This window comes from Eumetopias jubatus, unplaced genomic scaffold (genome assembly GCF_037043125.1).
Source record: "Eumetopias jubatus isolate StellerSeaLion01/CBP00866 unplaced genomic scaffold, mEumJub1_p1.0 scaffold_7, whole genome shotgun sequence".
Classification (NCBI taxonomy): Eukaryota; Metazoa; Chordata; class Mammalia; order Carnivora; family Otariidae; genus Eumetopias; species Eumetopias jubatus.
In genome coordinates this window covers 83,479,215-83,499,926 of record NW_028274813.1, presented here as the reverse complement: position 1 = coordinate 83,499,926, position 20,712 = coordinate 83,479,215, and the positions used below count along the sequence as shown (strand labels likewise).

The 20,712-nt window shown below is 43.4% G+C and overlaps 2 protein-coding genes across 3 annotated transcripts in view; one reads left to right on the top strand and one right to left on the bottom strand.

The window, feature by feature from the left end:
* Window positions 1-803: 803 nt before the first annotated feature.
* NDUFAF1 (NADH:ubiquinone oxidoreductase complex assembly factor 1) lies at window positions 804-16,118 on the top strand. Of its 2 annotated transcripts, XM_028119450.2 has the most exons (5): window positions 807-1,360; window positions 5,115-5,763; window positions 9,547-9,732; window positions 15,265-15,339; window positions 15,883-16,118. In XM_028119450.2, exons 2-5 carry the CDS (start codon window positions 5,191-5,193, stop codon window positions 16,030-16,032), a joined length of 984 nt encoding a protein of 327 aa, XP_027975251.1. In that variant the 5' UTR covers window positions 807-1,360; window positions 5,115-5,190; the 3' UTR covers window positions 16,033-16,118. The 2 variants fall into 2 exon arrangements, with proteins under 2 accessions (XP_027975252.1, XP_027975251.1); XM_028119451.2 differs by lacking the exon at window positions 9,547-9,732 and having other exon boundaries at window positions 804-1,360.
* A 970-nt stretch (window positions 16,119-17,088) lies between these two features.
* NUSAP1 (nucleolar and spindle associated protein 1) overlaps window positions 17,089-20,712 on the bottom strand; it is a 35,484-nt gene continuing 31,860 nt past the window's right edge. Inside the window, exons 10-11 of the mRNA XM_028119449.2 lie at window positions 20,048-20,156; window positions 17,089-18,487 (exon numbers count right to left, since the gene is read on the bottom strand). Coding sequence (XP_027975250.2) covers window positions 18,394-18,487; window positions 20,048-20,156 — 203 coding nt within the window. The 3' untranslated portion in view covers window positions 17,089-18,393. The remainder of the gene's footprint in view (window positions 18,488-20,047; window positions 20,157-20,712) is intronic.

Here is a 20,712-nt window from a genome sequence, read left to right as displayed (position 1 = left end):
CTGCTGTCAAGAGATTGGAAATGTATGCTGGGATTTACGGAAGGAGATCAAATGGTACATAACTCATATCTGAGGGCGCCTGGGTGGCTCAGTTGGTTAAGCGACTGCCTTCGGCTTAGGTCATGATCCTGGAGTCCCGGGATCGAGACCCGCATCGGGCTCCCTGCTCAGCAAGGAGTCTGTTTCTCCCTCTGACCCTCTTCCCTCTCGTGCTCTGTCTCTATCTCATTCTCTCTCTCAAATAAATAAATAAAATCTTCAAAAAAAAAATAACTCATATCTAAAACTAGAAAAGAGGAAGGTGCAGTCTGGGCTTTGGAGACAACCCATATTTAAGGTTGGGGAAGAGAGTCAGTGGAGGAGGCCGCTGGGGCAAGGTTCTAGAAGGTAAGAGAACTAGGCAAGTGTAGAGTCTAGAAAAGTAAAAAGCAGAATTTCAAGAAAGAAGAGGTGGTGACGTGGAAACAAGGGGTGGAGGAAACTTGGAAAAGCCAATTGTGTTTGGTGAGGCCTTAACCTTGGAGAAGAACGGAGTTAACTGCCAGGGGTTACTACAATTCATTCAGATACTTGCTGAGAGCTTAATTCCTGCTAGTGCAGTGCTAATTGGTGGGGACAGGAGGAACAGCACAGTTCTGGACCCAAGAAGCTCACAGTGTGGCAGAGGAAGTGAGAAGTGAATGAATACTTAAGATACAATGTTGAAAATGCTCAAACTGAGGTGTGCACGAGATACAATATTAAGTCCTGCGGAGTGGGCGGCCCCACTGGGCGGACTGGGCGGGACTGGGCGAGGCCAGGAAGGATGGTTTGCTGTCCAGGTGCCGGGTGGATCTCCTAAGATTCCGCGGGGGCGATTCCAGGGGATGGAGTCCTCTGAGGCCATGGACAGCTCTTAGGAGGTTGAGGGGAGTGGCGGCACCGGGGGACCCTGGCGCCCCGGGGTGAAAGGACGTTCGTAATATTTGGGTCCTATTTGAAAGATGCGAGGTGGAGATGGCAGCCTGAAGGAGGGATGCAGAAAGGGAAGGAGCCTCTCTAAAATTCTCCTCCACTTTCTCACACAGAACAGAAAAGAACAGGAGGGGCGGAAGCCGAGCCCTTTGGGAGGCTAGTCGACCAAAAGCCTCAATTCGCCGGACTCCGGGTACCTTGTTACTCTGTTTCCGCCTGTACCTCGGCCGGAACTCTCTTGCCCCAAGGCTTGGTTCGGCGCCGGACAGGAAAAGCAGATGGACCCACAGGAGGAAAGCGGAGTACCCGGTCGGGAAAAGCGGGGACCCGGGTGGAAGCCGCTCTCGGGCGCCAGCGGAGAGGCCAGCGGGCGCCAGCGGGCTGTGGGGGGCAACAGCCCTAGCAGGTGAGGGTTGAGGGGGCCGCCTCGCCGCGGCATGGTCCGGACCGCTCCCCCGAATCAGATCGGGAGTTAAACACCGGGGCTCTAGAGTTTCGTTTGCCTCTTACTAGCTGTGTGACCTCCAGTAATTTATTCTTGGAACCTCCTTTTTCCTCGTCTCTGTAATCGGAATAGTAACAGTATCTCAGGGCAGTTGTGAGGAGTCAATGAACTATACTTGGAACGGTTTCGGGCGCGTGGTCAGCCCTGGCTATAAAGTCTGGACGACTGCTGTCTTTTAGCTCCGTGGGTTAGGTTGCGGTAAAAAATGACCAACTTCGGCCCGGGGTCATCCAGCTGATGGGTTTTACTTTATGTTTATTGGTAAAAACACGGAACAAAAATTTATAATTAAAGCTATATTATTAGAGAAGTAACAACACTACTGAGGGCTTGGAAAATACGGTGAATAATATTACAATCCATCATCCTATATACGACTTTAAGGCTTTTTTCTTTTTTTCTCCCTCAAATCTTTTTTTTGTCGGTACATTTTTACGTTTGTAATATTAGTATATATGCAATTTTGATTCCTCCTTATTTGCCACTTAGTGTAGCCTGCGGATGGGGTTCACGAGAATCATTTTTATGATTGTACAAATTCCATTTTATCGGATTATCATTTGTTTCCCAAATTCCTTTATATGTAGAGGTAAAATTAATTAAGCACAAGCAGCGAGGGAAATTGAAATATTACCTATGATTCCAGGACCTCAGATCAACTAATTTTCCTGGTTGCCTTCTTTTTTTTTTTTTTTTGGCGGGGCAGAGGGAGAAGCAGACTCCTGCTGAGCAGGGACCTCCCCGCCCTCCCCCTCCCACTGGATCCCAGGACCCCAGGATCATGACCTGAACCAAATGCAGACGCTTAACTGACTGAGCCACCCAGGCGCCTCTACCATTGGTCTTAATAGAGCTGAGGTCATTGGCCATGGATGTGAGTAGAAGTTAGGTCAGGGAGTTGGGCCTTGTGTACTATTTTAGGAGTTTGAATTTCTGGGGGAGGAATTGCTGACTTATAAGGGGAGTGCATTTGTATTTAGACACATCCCTTTTATTGTTGCCAGGCAAAGGATGGATTGGGAGAGGTAGAGATCAGAGTCAGGGAGATGAGTTAGGACTTTGCTACTTAAAGAGTGTGCAGTGGGCCAATGATGAGAGCATCACCTGGGAGCTTGTTAGAAATGCAGAAGGTAAAGGATGTCTAAATTGAGTACCAAAGGATAAGTTAGCTAGGCAAAATCCGCGGAGGGCACTCCTGGCCTGGGAGCAGCAATCTGCCAAGGCCTGAAACCCAGAGAGGGACTATTGGTTGGCACTTGTTGGACTGCAAGTCTTTATGGTTATTGGAACAGAGAGTGGAATGTGACTAAGGTGAGGCTGTGTAGGTGAATGGAGGCCAGATCTGGAGGAGTCTTAGAGACCCTGTGGAGAAAATTGGGCTTTATTCTGAAAACCATGAGGGAGCCCTGGAAGGTGTTTTTTGTTTTGTTTTGTTTTGTTTTGTTTTCTTTTAAGATTTCACTTAATTTACTTGATAGCCCGCGCAAGCACGCCTACAATCAGGGAAAGCAGGGGGAGAAGCAGGTTTCCTGCTGAGGAAGGAGCCCGATGCGGGACTTGATGCTAGGACCCTGGGATCAGGACCTGAGCCAAAGGCAGACCCCCAACTGACTGACCCAGCCATCCACGCAACCCCCCCCCCCGAAGGGTTTTAGTCAGAGAAGATAAATGATCAGTTTTGTGTTTTAGGCCCTTTTAGATGCTGAGTGGAGGGACGAGGTAGAGGTGGTGGCTGCAAGCCTGGAGGCAGGAAGCAGAGTACAGTGATTTAGAAGAGAGAAAGTGGTGATCCATTTAATGTGGGGCGTGAGGGAGGAGGGGCATTCTAGAAGGATGACCACTTTTGTGTTTTAGTTAGTGGTCTGGGGGCCATTTTGATGTAGACTCTTGGGCAGTTGAGGCAGATAAGCCAGGTTGTTGGATTTTTGGCATTTTTGAGGCTTTTTGCTTTTGTTTTCAGTGTACTGTTTAGTTCCTCATTCAGCTCCATGTTCTGACTAGTGGGTGAATTTTTGTTTGTTTTTCCTCTCTCCTGGTCTTTGGGCCAAAACAGGAGAATAAAGAACTTGGCATTGCATATTTTATTCCTTTTAGGGGTAGCTGGAGTAAGTAGAAGAGAGGACTGTTTAGCCAAAGTTGTTATTTTACGAGAGCTATAGAACTTATTGCTGATGTTTTCTTGTTGTTGTTTTTTATTTATTTAAGATTTTATTTATTTATCTGACAGAGACACAGCGAGAGAGGGAACACAAGCAGGGGAAGTGGGAGAGGGAGAAGCAGGCCCCCCGCTGAGCAGGGAGCCCGATGCGGGGCTCGATCCCAGGACTCTGGGATCATGACCTGAGCCGAAGGCAGACGCTTAACGACTGAGCCGCCCAGGCACCCCTGTTGCTGATGTAGAGGCAGGTAGAGGCAGCAGCACGTAGTAGAAGGACTTAAGGCTAGGGTTCTAGTTTGAGCTTCCATACGGATTAGCATTGTCAGCTTAGGCAAGTCACTTCACCTGTTGGTGTCTGTTTCCTAGGAAAAGGAAATATCTACCTGATTTGTCTTACAGGAGCCTTGTGTGCATTCAGTCAGATAATATTATGTCAGGTGGTTTGAGAATATTAAGATTGGCATTTAAATGTGATGGTATTGGTGTTTTTGTTTAGGTTCTAGATTTGAGGAGCTCAGATAGTAACTGATAGTCTAAGCCTTGCTACTCAAAGTGTGGACCTTGAACTAGGAGTTTGTTAGACATGAAGACTCTTGGGGGTTTATCAGACTTATTGGGTCAGAGAACACTCTTACAGCCGTCATTCATTCCATTTGATCTTCAGAAGAATCCCTTAAGGTAGGTAGAGGAGATGTTAACACAGCCTTACCCCCAAGGAAGTGGGGGTAATCAAAAGATCAATAGCTTTACCTGAGGATAAAGAGGTTGATTAGGTTTAACAGTCTGAAATTGCCAATATTCACAATACTCATAACCTAATAAATGGGCATGTTTTCTGACTCCATATGCAGTGCACACTGTAGTCCCTCTTTTTGTAGACGAAGTGCTAAAATGTCAGTTAGCCTAGGTGTGGAGTGATTTAGTTGAATGTTCTATTTTAGGAATCAATGATTTCTTTAAAAATCCAGTGTAAAAATTTTCTCTAAGATTGACACAACTTTGGGGCGCCTGGGTGGCTCAGATGGTTAAGCGTCTGCCTTCAGCTCAGGTCATGATCCCAGGGTCCTGGGATCGAGCCCCACATCGGGCTCCCTGCTCAGTGGGGAGCCTGCTTCTCCCTCTCCCGCTGCCTCTCCCCCTGCTTATGTTCTCTCTCTCTCTCTCTTTCTGTATCTCTGTGTCTCAAATGAATAAATAAAATCTTTAAAAAAAAATTGACACAACCTTTTGAAGTGCATAATTGAATTATTTTAGGGTCAGTAATTAACTCCATGAACGAGGCCTGTGTTTCTTTCCCTTTCTGCGTTTTTTCACAAGGCAGAGGGATGCTTTACATTCAGTGCAAACAATATTCTGCTCATAGTAAGGCCCTGGGTAAATGTTGACAGAACTAGAAAATAAGTTCCTGAATTTCACAATACATGATCTGTGTTGCATTTGAAATTGTGATGCATTCATTGCTACCCTGGTAACTGTTCAATGTCTCTTCTGTTCTAGGTGGAATTGGGCTATTTGCTGAAGCTTCTTTCCCTCGTAGCCCAGGGAGAAATTTACATTTGGACTTTATCTTACCATGGCTTTGGTTCACAGATTTCTGAATGGCGCTTATATTTTCAGACATTGTCCTAAGCCAAGTGCCTCATGTCCATTTTTGGGTACTCGTTTTGCAGACTATTGTTCTAGTAGTCTTCAGAAACCCGTGGCTGCTCCTGGCAAAACCTCCTCTCAGAGGAATTCTGAAGGGGATTTGCAAGGACATCACCAGAGAGAAGTTGCTTTGGATATAACCTCTCCTGAGGAGAAGCCTGAAGTTAGTTTTGATAAAGCAATTAAAGATGAAATAAAGGACCATTTTAGGCGTTTGAAGGATGATCTTGTGAATCATTGGATAGGCCCTGAAGGCCGCCCTCTGCATGAGGTCTTGCTGGAACAAGCCAAGGTTGTCTGGCAGTTCCGTGGAAAAGAAGATTTGGATAAGTGGATAGTGACTTCTGATAAGACTATTGGAGGCAGAAGTGAAGTATTCCTGAAAATGGGCAAGAATAATCAGAGTGCACTGCTGTATGGAACCCTGAGCTCTGAGGCGCCTAAGGATGGGGAAAGTGGCCGCAGTGGGTACTGTGCAATGGTAGCCAGGAGTCCAAGGGTAAGTGAAGCCCCAGAGCCTCTGTTTTCTAGTGACCTGCAGTGAATTCCACTGTAGCACGAACCAGAGCACATGGCTTTGTTTCTGTAAATGAACATACCTGGCAGGCCGTCTGGGCATGGGGTTAAGTAACGACTGGGCACAGGTGTAAAGCAGAAGCATAAGGGGGAAGTGGTTCCTGAGCAGGGGGTACTTGTTTCTGGGCATCACTCTGGGCCAGGGTGGGGCCATTCTTATGTTTGAGGAGCCCTGAGAAGTCAGACATTTGAACAATGATTTGGGGAGATTTGCATCTTCTCTTTTTTTTTAAAGATTTTTTATTTATTTTTTGACAGAGAGACAGCGAGAGAGGCAACACAAGCAGGGGGAGTGGGAGAGGGAGAAGCAGGCTTCCCGCTGAGCAGGGAGCCCGATGTGGAGCTCGATCCCAGGACCCTGGGATCACGACCTGAGCCAAAGGCAGTCGCTTAACCGACTGAGCCACCCAGGTGCCCCGCCCCTAAACTTTCTATTTTAGAACAGTTTTAGTTTTACAGAAGAATTGTACAGGTAGTACAGAAAGTTCCATATGTCCCTCACCCATCTTCTCCAACTGTTGCCATCTTACATTGCTATAGTACCTTTGTCACAACTAAGAATCTGACATTGGTACTATTAACTAATTCCAGACACTATTTGGATTTGACTAGTTTTTCCACTGTCCCTTTTTTGTTCCAGGATCCCATCTGGGACACCACATTACATCCAGTTGTCATGTCTCCTTAGGCTCCTTAGTCTCCTCTGGTCTGTGATAGTGTTCTGGTCTTATTTTTCATGAGGATTTGAGAAATCCTGGTCAGGTATTTTGTGGAATAACCCTCAATTTGGGATTTTCTGATGTTTTTTCTCCTGGTAAGACTGGGTTTCTGGGTTTTTAGGAAGAATACCACAGAGTTGAAGTACCCTTCCCATCCCTCATACCAGGGGTACATGCTAGCAACCCGACTTAACACTGATGTGTTCACCGTGATCACCTAGCTAAGATAGTGTTTGCCAGGGTACTCCATTATTAAGTTACTTTTTTTTTTTTTATTCTTTCCATACTCTGTTCTTTGGAAGCAAGTTGGTAAGTGCATCCTACATTCAAGGCATGGGATAGGGCATGGGATTAAGTTGTATCTCCTGAAAGGGGTGGTATTTACATAAATTATTTGGGATTCTTCAGAGAGGAAGATTTGTTTCTTCACCCACATTTATTTTAGGCAGTCATTTTGTATGGACTCGCACTTCCGGTTATAATCCAATACTATGTTATTTATTTTGTTGCTCAAATTGTTCTAGCTTTGGCCATTGGCAGCTCTTTCAGGTTGGCTTTTGTCCTTTTGCCATGCCTCCATTTTTTTGTTTTTTTAGCACTTTCGTACACTGCAAGATGTTCTAAGCACATCTTGTATTTTCTCTGTCCCAACCCTAAAATTAGCCATTTCTCGAAGGAGCTCTGGTTCCCTTTTTTGGAGATCTGGGCTCTGGGTATGCTTGTTGCTACTGGGTTGACATTACTTCTAGGACCTCTCAGTGGACACAACAGGAAATACAGGGATGTGTACCAACCCAGTGGAAACATGTCTGCAATTATTTCTATATCTGTAGTAAACTAAATATGAGTTCATACTGTGCTCTGACTCTAATCCAGTGCCATGTGGTTCATTCTGGGCTTCTCCCTCTTGCTGATCTATAATTTCCCTCTGTAATAGTGAGAAACCTGTCTCCCATCATTTACCATCAGCTTACCTATTAATTCGACCCCAGTGTACATACAAAGCAGTTTCAGAACTTTTAACCTGTAACCCTGTGAGAAACAAGTTTACCAACCAGAATACAGTGTCGGTATATAGTTTCTTTTGTCTTTAGCTTTAGAGTTTCCAATCAGAACACTGTTTTCCACAGTCACTTCCATTGCCTCCTTTGTCTTACCACCAACCTATGGCTTTTGGGAAATTTGCTGACCAGCTGTTGTTCCAGGGCTGCCTGGACAGGCCCCCATGCCTTGGCCTTGGCCACAGCCTCTGGATGCTTGCTTGGATATTGTGCTCTAAGGAGAAAGGCAAATGTTAGGAGTCTTAGGCTCCCTCTCTCCAGATAATGATGGGAAAGAAAGGTATGTGTTCTTGGAGAGACCTCTGCTTACAAAGATTTTTTTTTTCAGTGCCTGAAATCCACAGAATGGATTTGGTCATTCCACAGTAGAAAATAATTCTACAGCTAGATACACACTGTGGGGTATTGAAAATAGGTGATAAAATTTATTAAGTGTGCCTTGCCAGTCCTTGTGCTACTTTATATACATACATATATACATATAAAACTCTCGTCTAAGGTGTGGTCATCTTCATTTTACAGATGAGGAAACTGAGGTTTTGGGAGATTTAGTAACTTGTCTAAGGTTATACAGCTAGTTGGGGCACCTGGGTGGCTCACTTGGTAAAGCAACGGACTCTTGGTTTTGGCTCATATCGTGATCTGAGATTGAGCCCCTCGTGGGCCTCCGAGCTCATGTGGAGTCCGCTTGTCCTTCTCCCTCCCCCTCTGCTCCTCTTCCCCACCCCCCACTCCTGTTCCTGGTGTGTGCATACACTATTTATTTATTTTTTAAGATTTTTTTTTTTATTTGTCAGAGCGTGCACGCACAAGCAGGGGGAGTGGCAGGCAGAGGCAGAGGGAGAAGCAGGCTCCCCGCTGCGCAAGGAGCCCAATGCTCGACTTGATCCCAGGACACTGGGATCACGACCTGCCTAACTGACTGAGCCACCCAGGTATCCCACTCTTTCTCTTTAAAATAAAAAAATTAAATCTTTGGGGAAAAAAAATTATACAGCTAGTAAATAATAGTTCATATGTGAGCACTGCTATTCTTGAAATCAGATTATCTTTGAGACTAGTATAAATAAACACCTTTGTTAATTAACACTAAATTCCACTTTCCCTAAGAGAGACAGTTTTTAGTTAGATAGTTAAGAATACAGATTTTGGAGTTAAATGGCACTGGTTCTACCACTTCCTAGTTGAGTGCTCATTTTCTTCATCTGTAAGATGGAGCACAATGATATGATAGTACCTATCTCATTGGGCTGTGAGGGTGAAATTATGCCTGCACAGTGCTTAAGATAAGTTTTCAGTGAATGTCAGCTATTGTTATAAAACAGCAGTTTTAAAACTTGAGCTCTTTCATAGTTTTCTGATTTATGGGAAGGCAGCTGTCATGCCCACTCAGAATCTATTGCTCCATAGGACTGGGGGAAAAAAGGTACATACAGTAATTTGTTTCCATTCATTGATACAAGTGAGTGCCTACCTCATGTCAACACTGTCCTGGGCCAATCATGTCTGGAATATTACCTTAGAAATGTAAAACTGTGTCAGTATATATATATATTTTTAAGATTTTATTTATTTATTTGACAGAGACACAGCGAGAGAGGGAACACAAGCAGGGGGAGTGGGAGAGGGAGAAGCAGGCTTCCCGCAGAGCAGGGAGCCTGATGTGAGACTCGATCTCAGAACCCTGGGATCACGACCTGAGCCCAAGGCAGACGCTTAACTGACTGAGCCACTCAGGCGCCCCCTCTGTCAGTATTTTGTACTAAAATAAGAATCACCGGATTTATCTGCCTCCTTATGGTGGTGGAAAGCCAAAAAAGACAGAAAAATGCCTAGTGGATCCTTTTGATTCTGCAAAAGATGATGACTCACATTTTGCTAACAGTGGAAAATGAGATGAAATTAATTTTCGTTTCTGTACCGTAGGGCCCTTTTGAGAGAAAGAGGGCTTATGATTGGTCCCAGTTCAACACTCTGTATCTCCGTGTACGTGGAGATGGTCGGCCTTGGATGGTGAATATCCGAGAGGACACGGATATAATCCAAAGGAAGAATCAGATGTACAGTTACTTCATGTTCACCCGTGGGGGGCCCTATTGGCAGGAGGTCAAGGTAACAGCACAAGTCTTTACTATGTATGAAAATGAAGTCTTTTTTTTTTTTAAGATTATTTATTTATTTGAGAGAGAGTGAGAGAGAGAGCCCAAGAGGGATAGAGTCAGAGGGAGAAGCAGACTCCCCGCCGAGCAGGGAGCCCGAAGTGGGACTCGATCCCCGGACTCTGGGATCATGACCTGAGCCGAAGGCAGTCGCTTAACCAACTGAGCCACCCAGGCGCCCTGAAAATGAAGTCTTGAGATCATGATTACACTGTAGTTTGTTTTGCTTATTTTCCTTATTAATCCCTCTTGGAAGGTGTGGAAAGGGAAAGAATGAAGATGACCTAGGGGTGAGATTTATACAATTGATTTTTTTCTTTCCTTAATATAAATGTTTCCTAACCAGTAAATATTTTTGATAAAGATGTGGCCAGTTCCATGCTAAGTCATGGGTACATCTCTGCTTTGGGCTCAAGTAGATGTTTAAGTTTCTGCCATATCCCCTCTTCCAGGCAACTCTACTAAGAAGGCTCCCTTAAGAACAATAAATGCTTCATATTTCACAATCATGAAATTTTTATTTCTTGGTAATAAAATACTTTGTCAGAAGAACCTTTGAGAAGTTAAAAAATGTTAACTTGGAGGAAAATAAGTAGAAATTCAGGGAATGAATTTCAATTGCCTAGTCTTTTTTTACACCTACTGAATGGTTTTTAATCCATAAACTCAAAAGAAAGTCCCCATTCTGCTTAGACTTAAACCTAAGGGTCATTCTGGATTCCTTTCTCCCTCATCCCACATACAGTCTGTTAGCAAATCTTGTCACCTATTCTTCTGAAATACACCCAGAGTCTGACCATTTCTGGCCATCTCTCTCACTGTCACCCTAGTCCAGGCCCTTAGATTACTACAGCAGCTTCTTTATTGATGTCCTTTGTTCTCTTGCCCCCTAAAATCCACTCTCCACGCAGCAGCCAGAGTGATCTAACGCATAATGCACATTACATCACTCACATGCTTAAAACCCTCCAGTGGCTTCCCCTTACATTTAGCATAAAGCCCAGACCCCCTAGCATGGCCTACTGGGCCTACAGTATTGGACCCCTGTCTTTATCCTCAGTCTCCTGCCTACCTCCCTCCTCCACACTAGCCGCTTTTCTGTGTGTCAGACCCAGCGAGCTCACCTCCATCTCAGAGCCTTTGTACTTCTGCTGATATGCTCTTCCCCCATATCTTCACCTTCCTCTTTCCTGTCATTCGCCTCTCAGCTCAAAATTCACCTCCGAGAAGCCTGACCTGCAGCTACAGTTGCACCCTTTAACCCAGTCACTTTGAGTAACACTACCCTGTTTTTTTTTTTTTAAGATTTTATTTATTTATTTGAGAGAGAGAGAATGAGAGAGAGCACGAGAGGGGAAAGGGCCAGAGGGAGAAGCAGACTCCCTGCTGAGCAGGGAGCCCGATGTGGGACTCGATCCAGGGACTCCAGGATCATGACCTGAGCCGAAGGCAGTCGCTTAACCAACTGAGCCACCCAGGCGCCCTCTTTGGTTTGTTTTTAAGATTTGTTTGAGAGAGGAGTGGGGAGGGGAGAGAGAGAGAGAGAGAGAATCTCTCTAGCAGACTCCCTGCTGAGCTCAGAGCCTGACATGGGTCTTGATCTCCGATCCTCAGATCATGACCTGAGCTGAAATCAAGAGTCAGACACCTAACCAACTGAGCTAGCCAGGTGCCCCTCTGTTTAATTTTTTCATAGAACTAATTACTAGGTAAAGTTACTTTGTTCATTCACTTGTCTCTTTGTTTATTGTCACTTTCTACCCCTCTCCCCTGGAACATAAATTCTGAGAGCAAGGACCTTGTCTGTATTGTTCATGGCTATTTGCCCTGCACCTGGAACAGTGCCTAGCATATAATAGGCACTTGATACATATTTGTGCACTAATAAACATAAAAAATTATTTATGTAACACTTGTATACAAATAATATATATACTAGGGCGCCTGGGTGGCTCAGTTGGTTAAGCGACTGCCTTTGGCTCAGGTCATGATCCTGGAGTCCCGGGATCGAGTCCCACATCGGACTCCCTGCTCAGCGGGGAGTCTGCTTCTCCCTCTGACCCTCCCCCCTCTCATGTACTCTCTCTTTCTCATTCTCTCTTTCTCAAATAAATAAATAAATCTTTAAAAAAAAACCAATATATATACTGAATTATGAAAACAAGGATTTCATATAGAAAATTTGGAAAGCAGCAAAAAGGAGTAGTACCACTACCCAGAGGCAAACTACTTCTCATGTGTACCTTTAGATTTTTGTTTATACTTTTTAAAAAATTTCCTAACAAAAATGGTATTGTGTCAGTGATGTTTTATAACATATATTGTTTACTGAATTTTATATATAACTTTCTGCTGAAATATATTTTTACATCATTTTTAATCTCTGCATATTTTACTCTATAAGTAGACGAGAATTTACTTAGTTCATCCTCTATTATTGTACATTTAAATTGTTTTCAGAATTTTTCACTGTTGTACCAAACTCTGAAGTAAATGTCCTTATTTTCTTAGGATATATTCTTAGAAAGAACATTCCTAGGATAAATGATATATATATTTTTAAGGCCTTTGCACATTGCCAAATTATTCTGTAGTATTACCATTTAATTGTCTTTTTTAAAGATTTTATTTATTTATTTGAGAGAGAGAGAATGAGATAGAGCATGAGAGGGTCAGAGGGAGAAGCAGACTTCCCGCTGAGCAGGGAGCCCGATGTGGGGACTCGACCCCAGGACCCCGGGATCACGACCCGAGCTGAAGGCAGACGCCTAACCATCTGAGCCACCCAGGGGCCCTTCCAAAATATGTCTTGAATAATGAGGTAGATGAAATGCCAAACTAGGTTGCAAAATGAGAAACTGATTGGGGGGGTCTCCTCCAGGTTTGTTTGACAGGAATGAAGGGAGTAGGTGAAATACGATGTGACCATATGTATGTATTCATGATTTATTTAGATTTATTTATTTTAGAGCGAGTGAGCATGAGCAGGAGTGTAGAGGGAGAGAGAATCTCAAACAGACTTCATGCTGAGCAGGAAGCCTAATTCAGGGCTCCACGCAGCGCACCACCCTGAGATCATGACCTGAGCAGAAACCAAGAGTCCGACGCTTAACTGACTGAGCCACCCAGGTGCCCCTGGATATGACTCTTTTAATCTGCTGTGGAAGCAATGCGATCTTGTATAGTGGTGGGTTGGAATCTGAGTTTTGAATCAAGTTTGTTTTTATGTCAAGGGCTTTTGGTGATAAATAATCTGAACAGCACAATTTTTTTTTTTTTAAGATTTTATTTATCTGACAGAGAAAGAGAACACAAGTAGGCAGAGCGGCAGGCAGAGAGAGAGGGAGAAGCAGGCTCCCTGCTGAGCAGGGAGCCCAAGCAGGGCTCAATCCCAGGACCCTGGGATCATGACCTGAGCCGAAGGCAGACACTCAACCAGCTGAGCCACCCAGGCGCCCCCACAATTTTTTTTAAACATTTTTATTTTATGGTTCAAAAATGAAAATCTAAAATGATGTACAGTGAGAAGTCTCACTCCCACTCATGTCCCTGTCCACCCTTTACCTGCCCACCCTCTAGTAGCCACTTTCAGTATTTTCTTTTGTAGCTTGGCAGTTTCATTATGTACAGATGAGCAAATGTAAGTACATACTCTCATTTTCTCCATTTTTTTTTTACCCAAAAATAAAAATAGCATACTTTATCCATCTTCTGTGCTTATTGTTAAAATTTAAATCCTAGGGGTGCCTATGTGGCTCAATGGTCAAACCCCTCACTCTTGATTTTGGCTCAGGTCATGATATCAGGGTCATGAGATTGAGTCCAGCATCAGGCTCTGTGCTGGGCATGGAGTCTCCATAGGATTCTATCCCTCTGCCCCCCCACCCCTCTAAAAATGTATAAAATAAAATAAAATTTAAATCCTAGATAGCTTCCATATCACTATGTGAAGTTATTCTCCATTTTATTAGTTTTTTTTTTGAGGGTTTTTTTTTTAAATTTGTGTTTATACTGTGGATTGTCTGGACCCTCTTCACTAATATACTGTAGAGGTCTTCCTTCCCACTGTACCCTGTGTAGGTCTGCATTAAGAAAATAGCTGCATAGCGTTCAGTTGTATGAATGCACCATAATTTAACCATACTCCTATTTTTCTTTTTTAGAAAAAGCTGCATCTTTATGTATTTGTCAGAGTTTATAACATATCAGTGAAATTGGTAGGTCAAAGTTATGGCATTTCATAATCTGCTAAATATTGCCATTAGTTTTCTACATAAAACATTACCATAAACTTAGCAGCTTCAAACGGCCCATGTTCATTAGCTCATAGTTCAAAAGTTCAATAGGTCATGAGTTGGGGCTCGGTATACCGAGTTCAATGCTCAGGGCCTTAGAAGGCTGAAATCAAGGTGTCACCTGGGCTGTATTCCTTTCTACGGGCTCTGGGCAAGGATCCACTTACAAGTTCATTGTGGTTATTGGCCAAATTCATATTCCTATGATTGTAGGACTAACATCCTGATTTCTCTACTGGTTGTCAGCTGAGCGTCCCTCTCAGCTCCTAGAAGCTGCCTGCAGTCTTTGCCATTTCACTTCTGTCTTCAGAGCCAGCAGTGGATAATCTGCCCCCAAGGAGATGCTTTTAACCTTTTTTTTTTTTTTTTTTTTTATTTGAGAGAGAGAATGAGAGATAGAGAGCACGAGAGGGGAAGAGGGTCAGAGGGAGAAGCAGACTCCCTGCCGAGCAGGGAGCCCGATGCGGGACTCGATCCCGGGACTCCAGGATCATGACCTGAGCTGAAGGCAGTCGCTTAACCAACTGAGCCACCCAGGCGCCCCAGCTTTTAACCTCTTTTGCCAGTCCTCCTATAGGCTCAAGTGATTAAGTTGGGCCTACAGAGGATAATCTTCCCTATATTAAGGTCAGGTGCTTTGGGACCTTCCATGTGCACCGTTCCTTCTCAGCGGCAGAGGTTAGGGTGGATATCTGGAAGGTGTGTGGACACAGAAGGTGGAAATCTTGGGGCCATGGTGGACTCCTAGCCTCCCAGTTGCGGGCCACCCTCGAAGAGTTATATCAATCTGCGCATCTATCAGTAGTATACAAGTGTGTCCGTTTCTCCCCTTCCCCATGTTTCCATTGGTTGTTAAATCTTAGTTACCTGTGAAAGCTTTGTGGATACTAGTTTTTGTTCATAAATACTACAAATATTTTTTTCCTAATTTATCCTTTGTCTTTGCTGTCAGAAGTTAAATTGTACTCTATCATTTTTCCTTTGGGATTTCTGGCTTAGAAAGGTTTTCATCTGTTTTCTTCTAATACTTATTATTTCTTTTAAAAAAATATCTGATCCAAATGCCTAGCCACTTGTCATAACTGCATATGTTAGAATTATGTTAGAATTAAACTATTATCATTGCAATTCCATACAAATGCCTCAGCTGCTTATATTTTAGCTCTGAAGTAAATGGTTTCTCTTTTCAGATTCCTTTCTCCAAATTTTTCTTCTCTAATCAAGGAAGAATCCGGGATGCCCAGTACCAGCTTCTGCTTGACAAGGTAACATTTTCCTGTACTTTGATTCAGAACTGTTTAGTTTAGTGAAACAAAACTCCTGTGAGGATGATTTCAGTCCATTTTTGAGGGTTGGCAAATGAAAGATGAAAATTCTTATCAAGGCCTCCCCTGTTGTTCCACACAGAGGTTGACTCAGACCTCTTCTGTGAGCCAAACCCCCAGCTGGGAGAGCTTTCACTATGGTCATCTTTTCAGCCTGTCTACATTTTATTTTAGCTCCAAAACAAGAGAACAGTATTCTAGTTCAGGAGGGCTTCAAGGAACCTCCATTAGACATCCATGCTGTCCTCACCAGTCTTAAGTGGCACTACTTTAAAGAGAGGGAAGGGGAAGTAGAAAGTAGAAAGAAAATCAGCCCTGCACTTCCTTTTGTGATTTGCTATATAGCATAAGAGAACTATGGCATACTTGCTCAGGGGTGATAGCGTAAAGACTCAGTTATATGAATCACCTCATGGAACTTGAAAACTCCAGGAACAATATCAGTATATGAGATTTTGATCAATTTCTCTATTTTAAATGTAGATCTCTTCTATTGGATTCACTCTGGCTGATAAAGTGGATGGTCCATTCTTCCTAGAAATAGATTTTATTGGAGTGTTTACGGATCCAGCCCACACAGAAGAATTCGCCTATGAAAATTCTCCAGAACTTAACCCAAGACTTTTTAAATAGAGATGGTAATTTTGTACTACCAAACTAAGAGTAGTATTATCCATGACGACAGAGACAAAATAAAGTACTTCTTTAATGGCTTCCAACCAATGGCTGGTATGTATTCCCTGAGACAAAGCTAAATGCTATTGTCAAGAGGGGCCACACAGAGGGAGACACAGCATGAACCTAGGTTCTAAGCTGTAACTTAAAAGAAGTCCTGATGTGGAGGTATCGTGTAAAGGACTTAAGTGGTTTGGGTTAAAATGATTCATTAGGAACAATTCCCCTACACACATAGGCAATTGCCAAAGCAAGGAGTCCTTGGGATGACTGTTGATGTCTTTCTCCTACTCTATTCCTTGTAGGTTTCTTGTTTTCTAATCCATCATTTAAGGAAAGGAGATTGCTAAAGATTCCTATGCAATTCAGTGATTTTTAGTATATTCACAGACTTGTCAGGCTTAACCACAGCTAATTTTAGAAAATTTCTATCTGTCCTAGAGGTAACCTTAACACCACCCCTCCCCTTCCCCCCCAGGTATCTACTGCTCTACTTTCTCCATAGGTTTAGCTTGTCTGGATATGTTGTACAAAGAGAATCATATGTGATCTTTTATGTCTGGTTCTTTTCACTTAGCATAATATCTGTGAAATTTACTCATGTTGTAACATTTTATTAGTACTTTATTCCTTTTTAGTGCATCATCATTTTTAATCTATTAATGGACAGCTGGATGTTCTCTACTTTTTGGCTACAGTGAATAATAGTCCTGTAAATATCTGCCTAGAAGTTGCCCCTGTGCTTCTCTTTCTCTTGGGTATATACCTAGGAGTAGAAGGTCATGTGCGTCAATGTGACCCATGCCATTGTTGGGTAATGTGGTAGACATATTTAAGAAGCCACCAACCTGTTTTCCAAAATGATTAGATCATTTTACCTTCCAGGCTGCAGTGTATTTGACAGTGGTTTAATTGATGTGATCTTGGCTTTTTTTTTTTTTTTTTTTAAGATTTTATTTATTTGACAGAGAAACAGAGAGGGAACACAAGCAGAGGGAGCGGGAGAGGGAGAAGCAGGTTTCCTGTGGAGCAGGGAGCCTGATGCGGGGCTCCATCCCAGGACCCTGGGATCATGACCTGAGCCGAAGGCAGATGCTTAACGACTGAGCCACCCAGGCGCCCCATGATCTCTGCTTCTTAATAGCAAAATCAGAGTTTATTCAGCACCCGGGAGTATGCCAATGTTCTGTGGGCTCGTGTATGTTTAACAGTAGGTATAACAGAGTCGGACATGGGCTGTGAAAAATACAAGAGGACAACACGGTCATTTCTTAGGGTGAAAAGAGGTGGTCAGGACAGGATGCACAGAGTATAATTTTTTTTTTTAAAGATTTTATTTCTTTATTTGACAGCACAAGCAGGGGGAGAGGCAGAGGCAGAGGGAGAAGCAGACTCCCCGCTGAGCAGGGAGCCCAAACTGGGGCTCGATCCCAGGACCCTGGAATCATGACCCGAGCCGAAGGCAGCTGCTTAACCAACTGAGCCACCCAGGCGCCCCAGTAAACTTCTTAATCTTAGCTGGTCAACTCAATCATGAAGTAAATTTATTTACAAAGAATCTACCACCATGAGAAAACATTTATGAAAATCTTAAAACAGTACAAAGCTCTACCTAGGTGCAACAAACATGGCTGTGAGGCTAAGCAACTCTAGTCTTTTCCATAAAGTGAGTAAGATGTAACTCTGACAGAGCATATTAATCCTTGAAGCAGCAATCCTCAGATTTCAGTATGGCCCTGTATATTTTTAAGGCTAGAATGAGCTATAGAGTTTTTAAGAATATATTGAGTGACAGAGGGCATTTCCATCAAGTGATTGGAACAAGTGTGCATAGGTAACAAAACACTTCACATAGGTAGTTTATGCCATTACCAACCCGTTTGGGTCCCTGTTTCATTAAGAAGACTCGATTCTCTGGAGAAGGATGAGGTGGCTTTCTCAGCTTGTTAGTGGTTTAGGTTCTACTAAAGGTTGTGGTATAGCTACCTACTCTCAGGTAAATGCTTCTGTCTGGAAGAGGATTCCAGTTCTGTCAGCACAGGGAACTTGACATTAAAGATCTAGGTCAAGAATCTATAGGATGAGTCTCATTAGAAAACTGAATTGTACAGAAACTTAGGTAAAAACCATTTCAAAGAATTTGTGAGCTTTAAGGTAACAACTTTTCAGGGATGTAGTATGTGAAGAGAACCACCAACACTACATAGATAGTGAACAAAGAGCAGAAAAAAGTCTTTTGACTGAAATGGGAAAGACAGAAAAATATTTACAATAAAGAAAGGGTTCAGAATAAAATACTATTTACAGGATGTTAAAAAATTAATCTTCAGCCATAATGAGGCCTCTTCGAGCTCCTAAAACCTTTGCTTTCTTCTCCTTTCGTCTTTGCTCATGTTGTTTCCGTTGTTCCTCCCTAAAGAGGGGGATAGGTACACATTAGGGTCTAGTGAAGCTCCACAAAAGTCCACTTTAAGTACCTGTCACTCTAATGTCCAGGCTTAAACTGAAGTCCAGTATACTTGTACAAAACACACTCTTATAGGACACTGTGCTCTAGCTAGTGGGCTATGGAAGCCACATCTCTAAGTCACTTGTGTTAAAGGGCTAGAAAGTGGTATTTTCCTTTTAATGTTAATGTAGCATTCTAAAATTAAGCATGGAACTGGAACAAAAGGAACCTTGGTACCTTAATTTGTTTTATATATATATATATATTTTAAAGATTTTATTTACTTATTTGACAGAGACACAGCGAGAGAAGGAACACAAGCAGGGGGAGTGGGAGAGGGAGAAGCAGGCCCCCCGCCGAGCAGGGAGCCCGATGCGGGGCTTGATCCCAGGACCCTGGGATCATGACCTGAGCCGAAGGCAGACACTTAACAACTGAGCCACCCAAGTGCCCCCTTTAATTTGTTTTAAATGAGAAATCTCTACCTTTGGAAGTCAAATGTCAAGCTCAAAAATCCTATAGTCTGGTGAAGTGCTAGAACTAGGGTCTGCTGACCTAAGCCAGTGTATGTTTCTGGAAGGGACTGGGGATTGGTAGGAGGGGCGGGGGAAGGCTAGGTTTATGTTAAACTTAAAAAAAAAAAAAAATCAGGGGCGCCTGGGTGGCTCAGTTGAAGGCTCAGTCTGCCTTTGGCTCAGGTCGTGATCACAAGGTCCTGGGTTCGAGCCCCACATCGGGCTCCCTGCTTCGCGGGAAGCCTGCTTCTCCCTCTCCCACTCCCCCTGCTTGTTCCCTCTGTCTTGCTGTGTGTCTCTGTCAAATAAATAAATGATTATTTTTTTTTAAAGATTTTAAGTAATCTCTACACCCAATGTGGGGCTCAAACTCATAACCCCAAGAGCAAGAGTCCCATGCTCTTCTGACTGAGCCAGCCAAGCACCCCTATGTTAACAATCTTAATAGCAAATATAGTTAGTAAATGTCTTGGTGGCAGCTGGATATAGGCAAGTCATATGATGGGTAATCTTGTATCAGGATGGTTTCATGCAGGGAATCAACTCAACTGGACGAGCTACAGCCCACAGCAAGCTCTGGCTTTGGTTTTCACACAGAAGGAAGCCTGTAAGGATCATCTGGGGATTTCTTCTGGGTAGGGCCTTGAAGCCTAATAAGCCTGGTTTCCCTGGGGCTGAAGAATTTACACCTGGGCCCTTGGATTGTTGTCTGGAGGGATATCCAGGTACACTGTTTGGGCTGGTAGGTCCTGTGAGAACATGGTCCCCTTCTGTATCACCTATGGAGCTTCGGAAATCGTGCAGCTGCTTGGGCCTCACCTCCCAGTTCTGAATTAAAAACCACTGTCGGGGGGCGCCTAGGCACATGTATCTTCAGGAAGTTTTATGTGATTCCCCGACTACCCTTTCCTTACACACCACTATTACTGAACCTCTCTACCTCAGAGGCTTTGCTTTTATAGCCTTTCAAAACTAAAATTACTATAGAACTGGATAATTATGTACTCACCTAGTCTGGAGAGGAGGTTGTTTGTAAGTTTTCTTGTGGAAGCTAACTCTGTTTATGTGCTCTTTCAGAGAATTATTTTCTTTACATTGACCCCATGGTTTCAGCTTGCCTAGTTTAGGAGAGACAAAGATTTAAGAAGATTCTTCTGCTTATATTCCCAATTTTATTCTCTTCATCTGAGGCTATTTGCTTGCTATCAATATTTATACTTTATTTTTATAGACATTTGCCACTATATTTATTAGTTTAATTCCTATTCCACAAATATAAATGATATAAATCGTATTTTTTTTCCTCTAAAAATAAATTTTTTTTTAAAGGTTTATTAAGAGAAAGAGAGCATGTGTGCACACACAGCCTGGAGGGGCAGAGGGAGAGGGAGAAAGAATCTCAAGCAGACTCTGAGCTGAGCACAGAGCCCAATGCGGGCTCAGTCTCATGACCCTGAGATCATGTCGTGAACTGAAATCAAGAGTCGGATGCTTAACCAACTGAGCTACCCAGGCATCCCAGGAAGTCTTATTGTTTTAAAGCAATTCTAGGGATGCCTGGGTGGCTCAGTCCCTTAAGCATCTGCCTTAGGTTCAGGTCATGATCCCGGGGTCCTGGGATTAAGTCCCATGTTGGGCTCCCTGCTCAGTGGGGAGTTTGCTTCTCCATCTGCC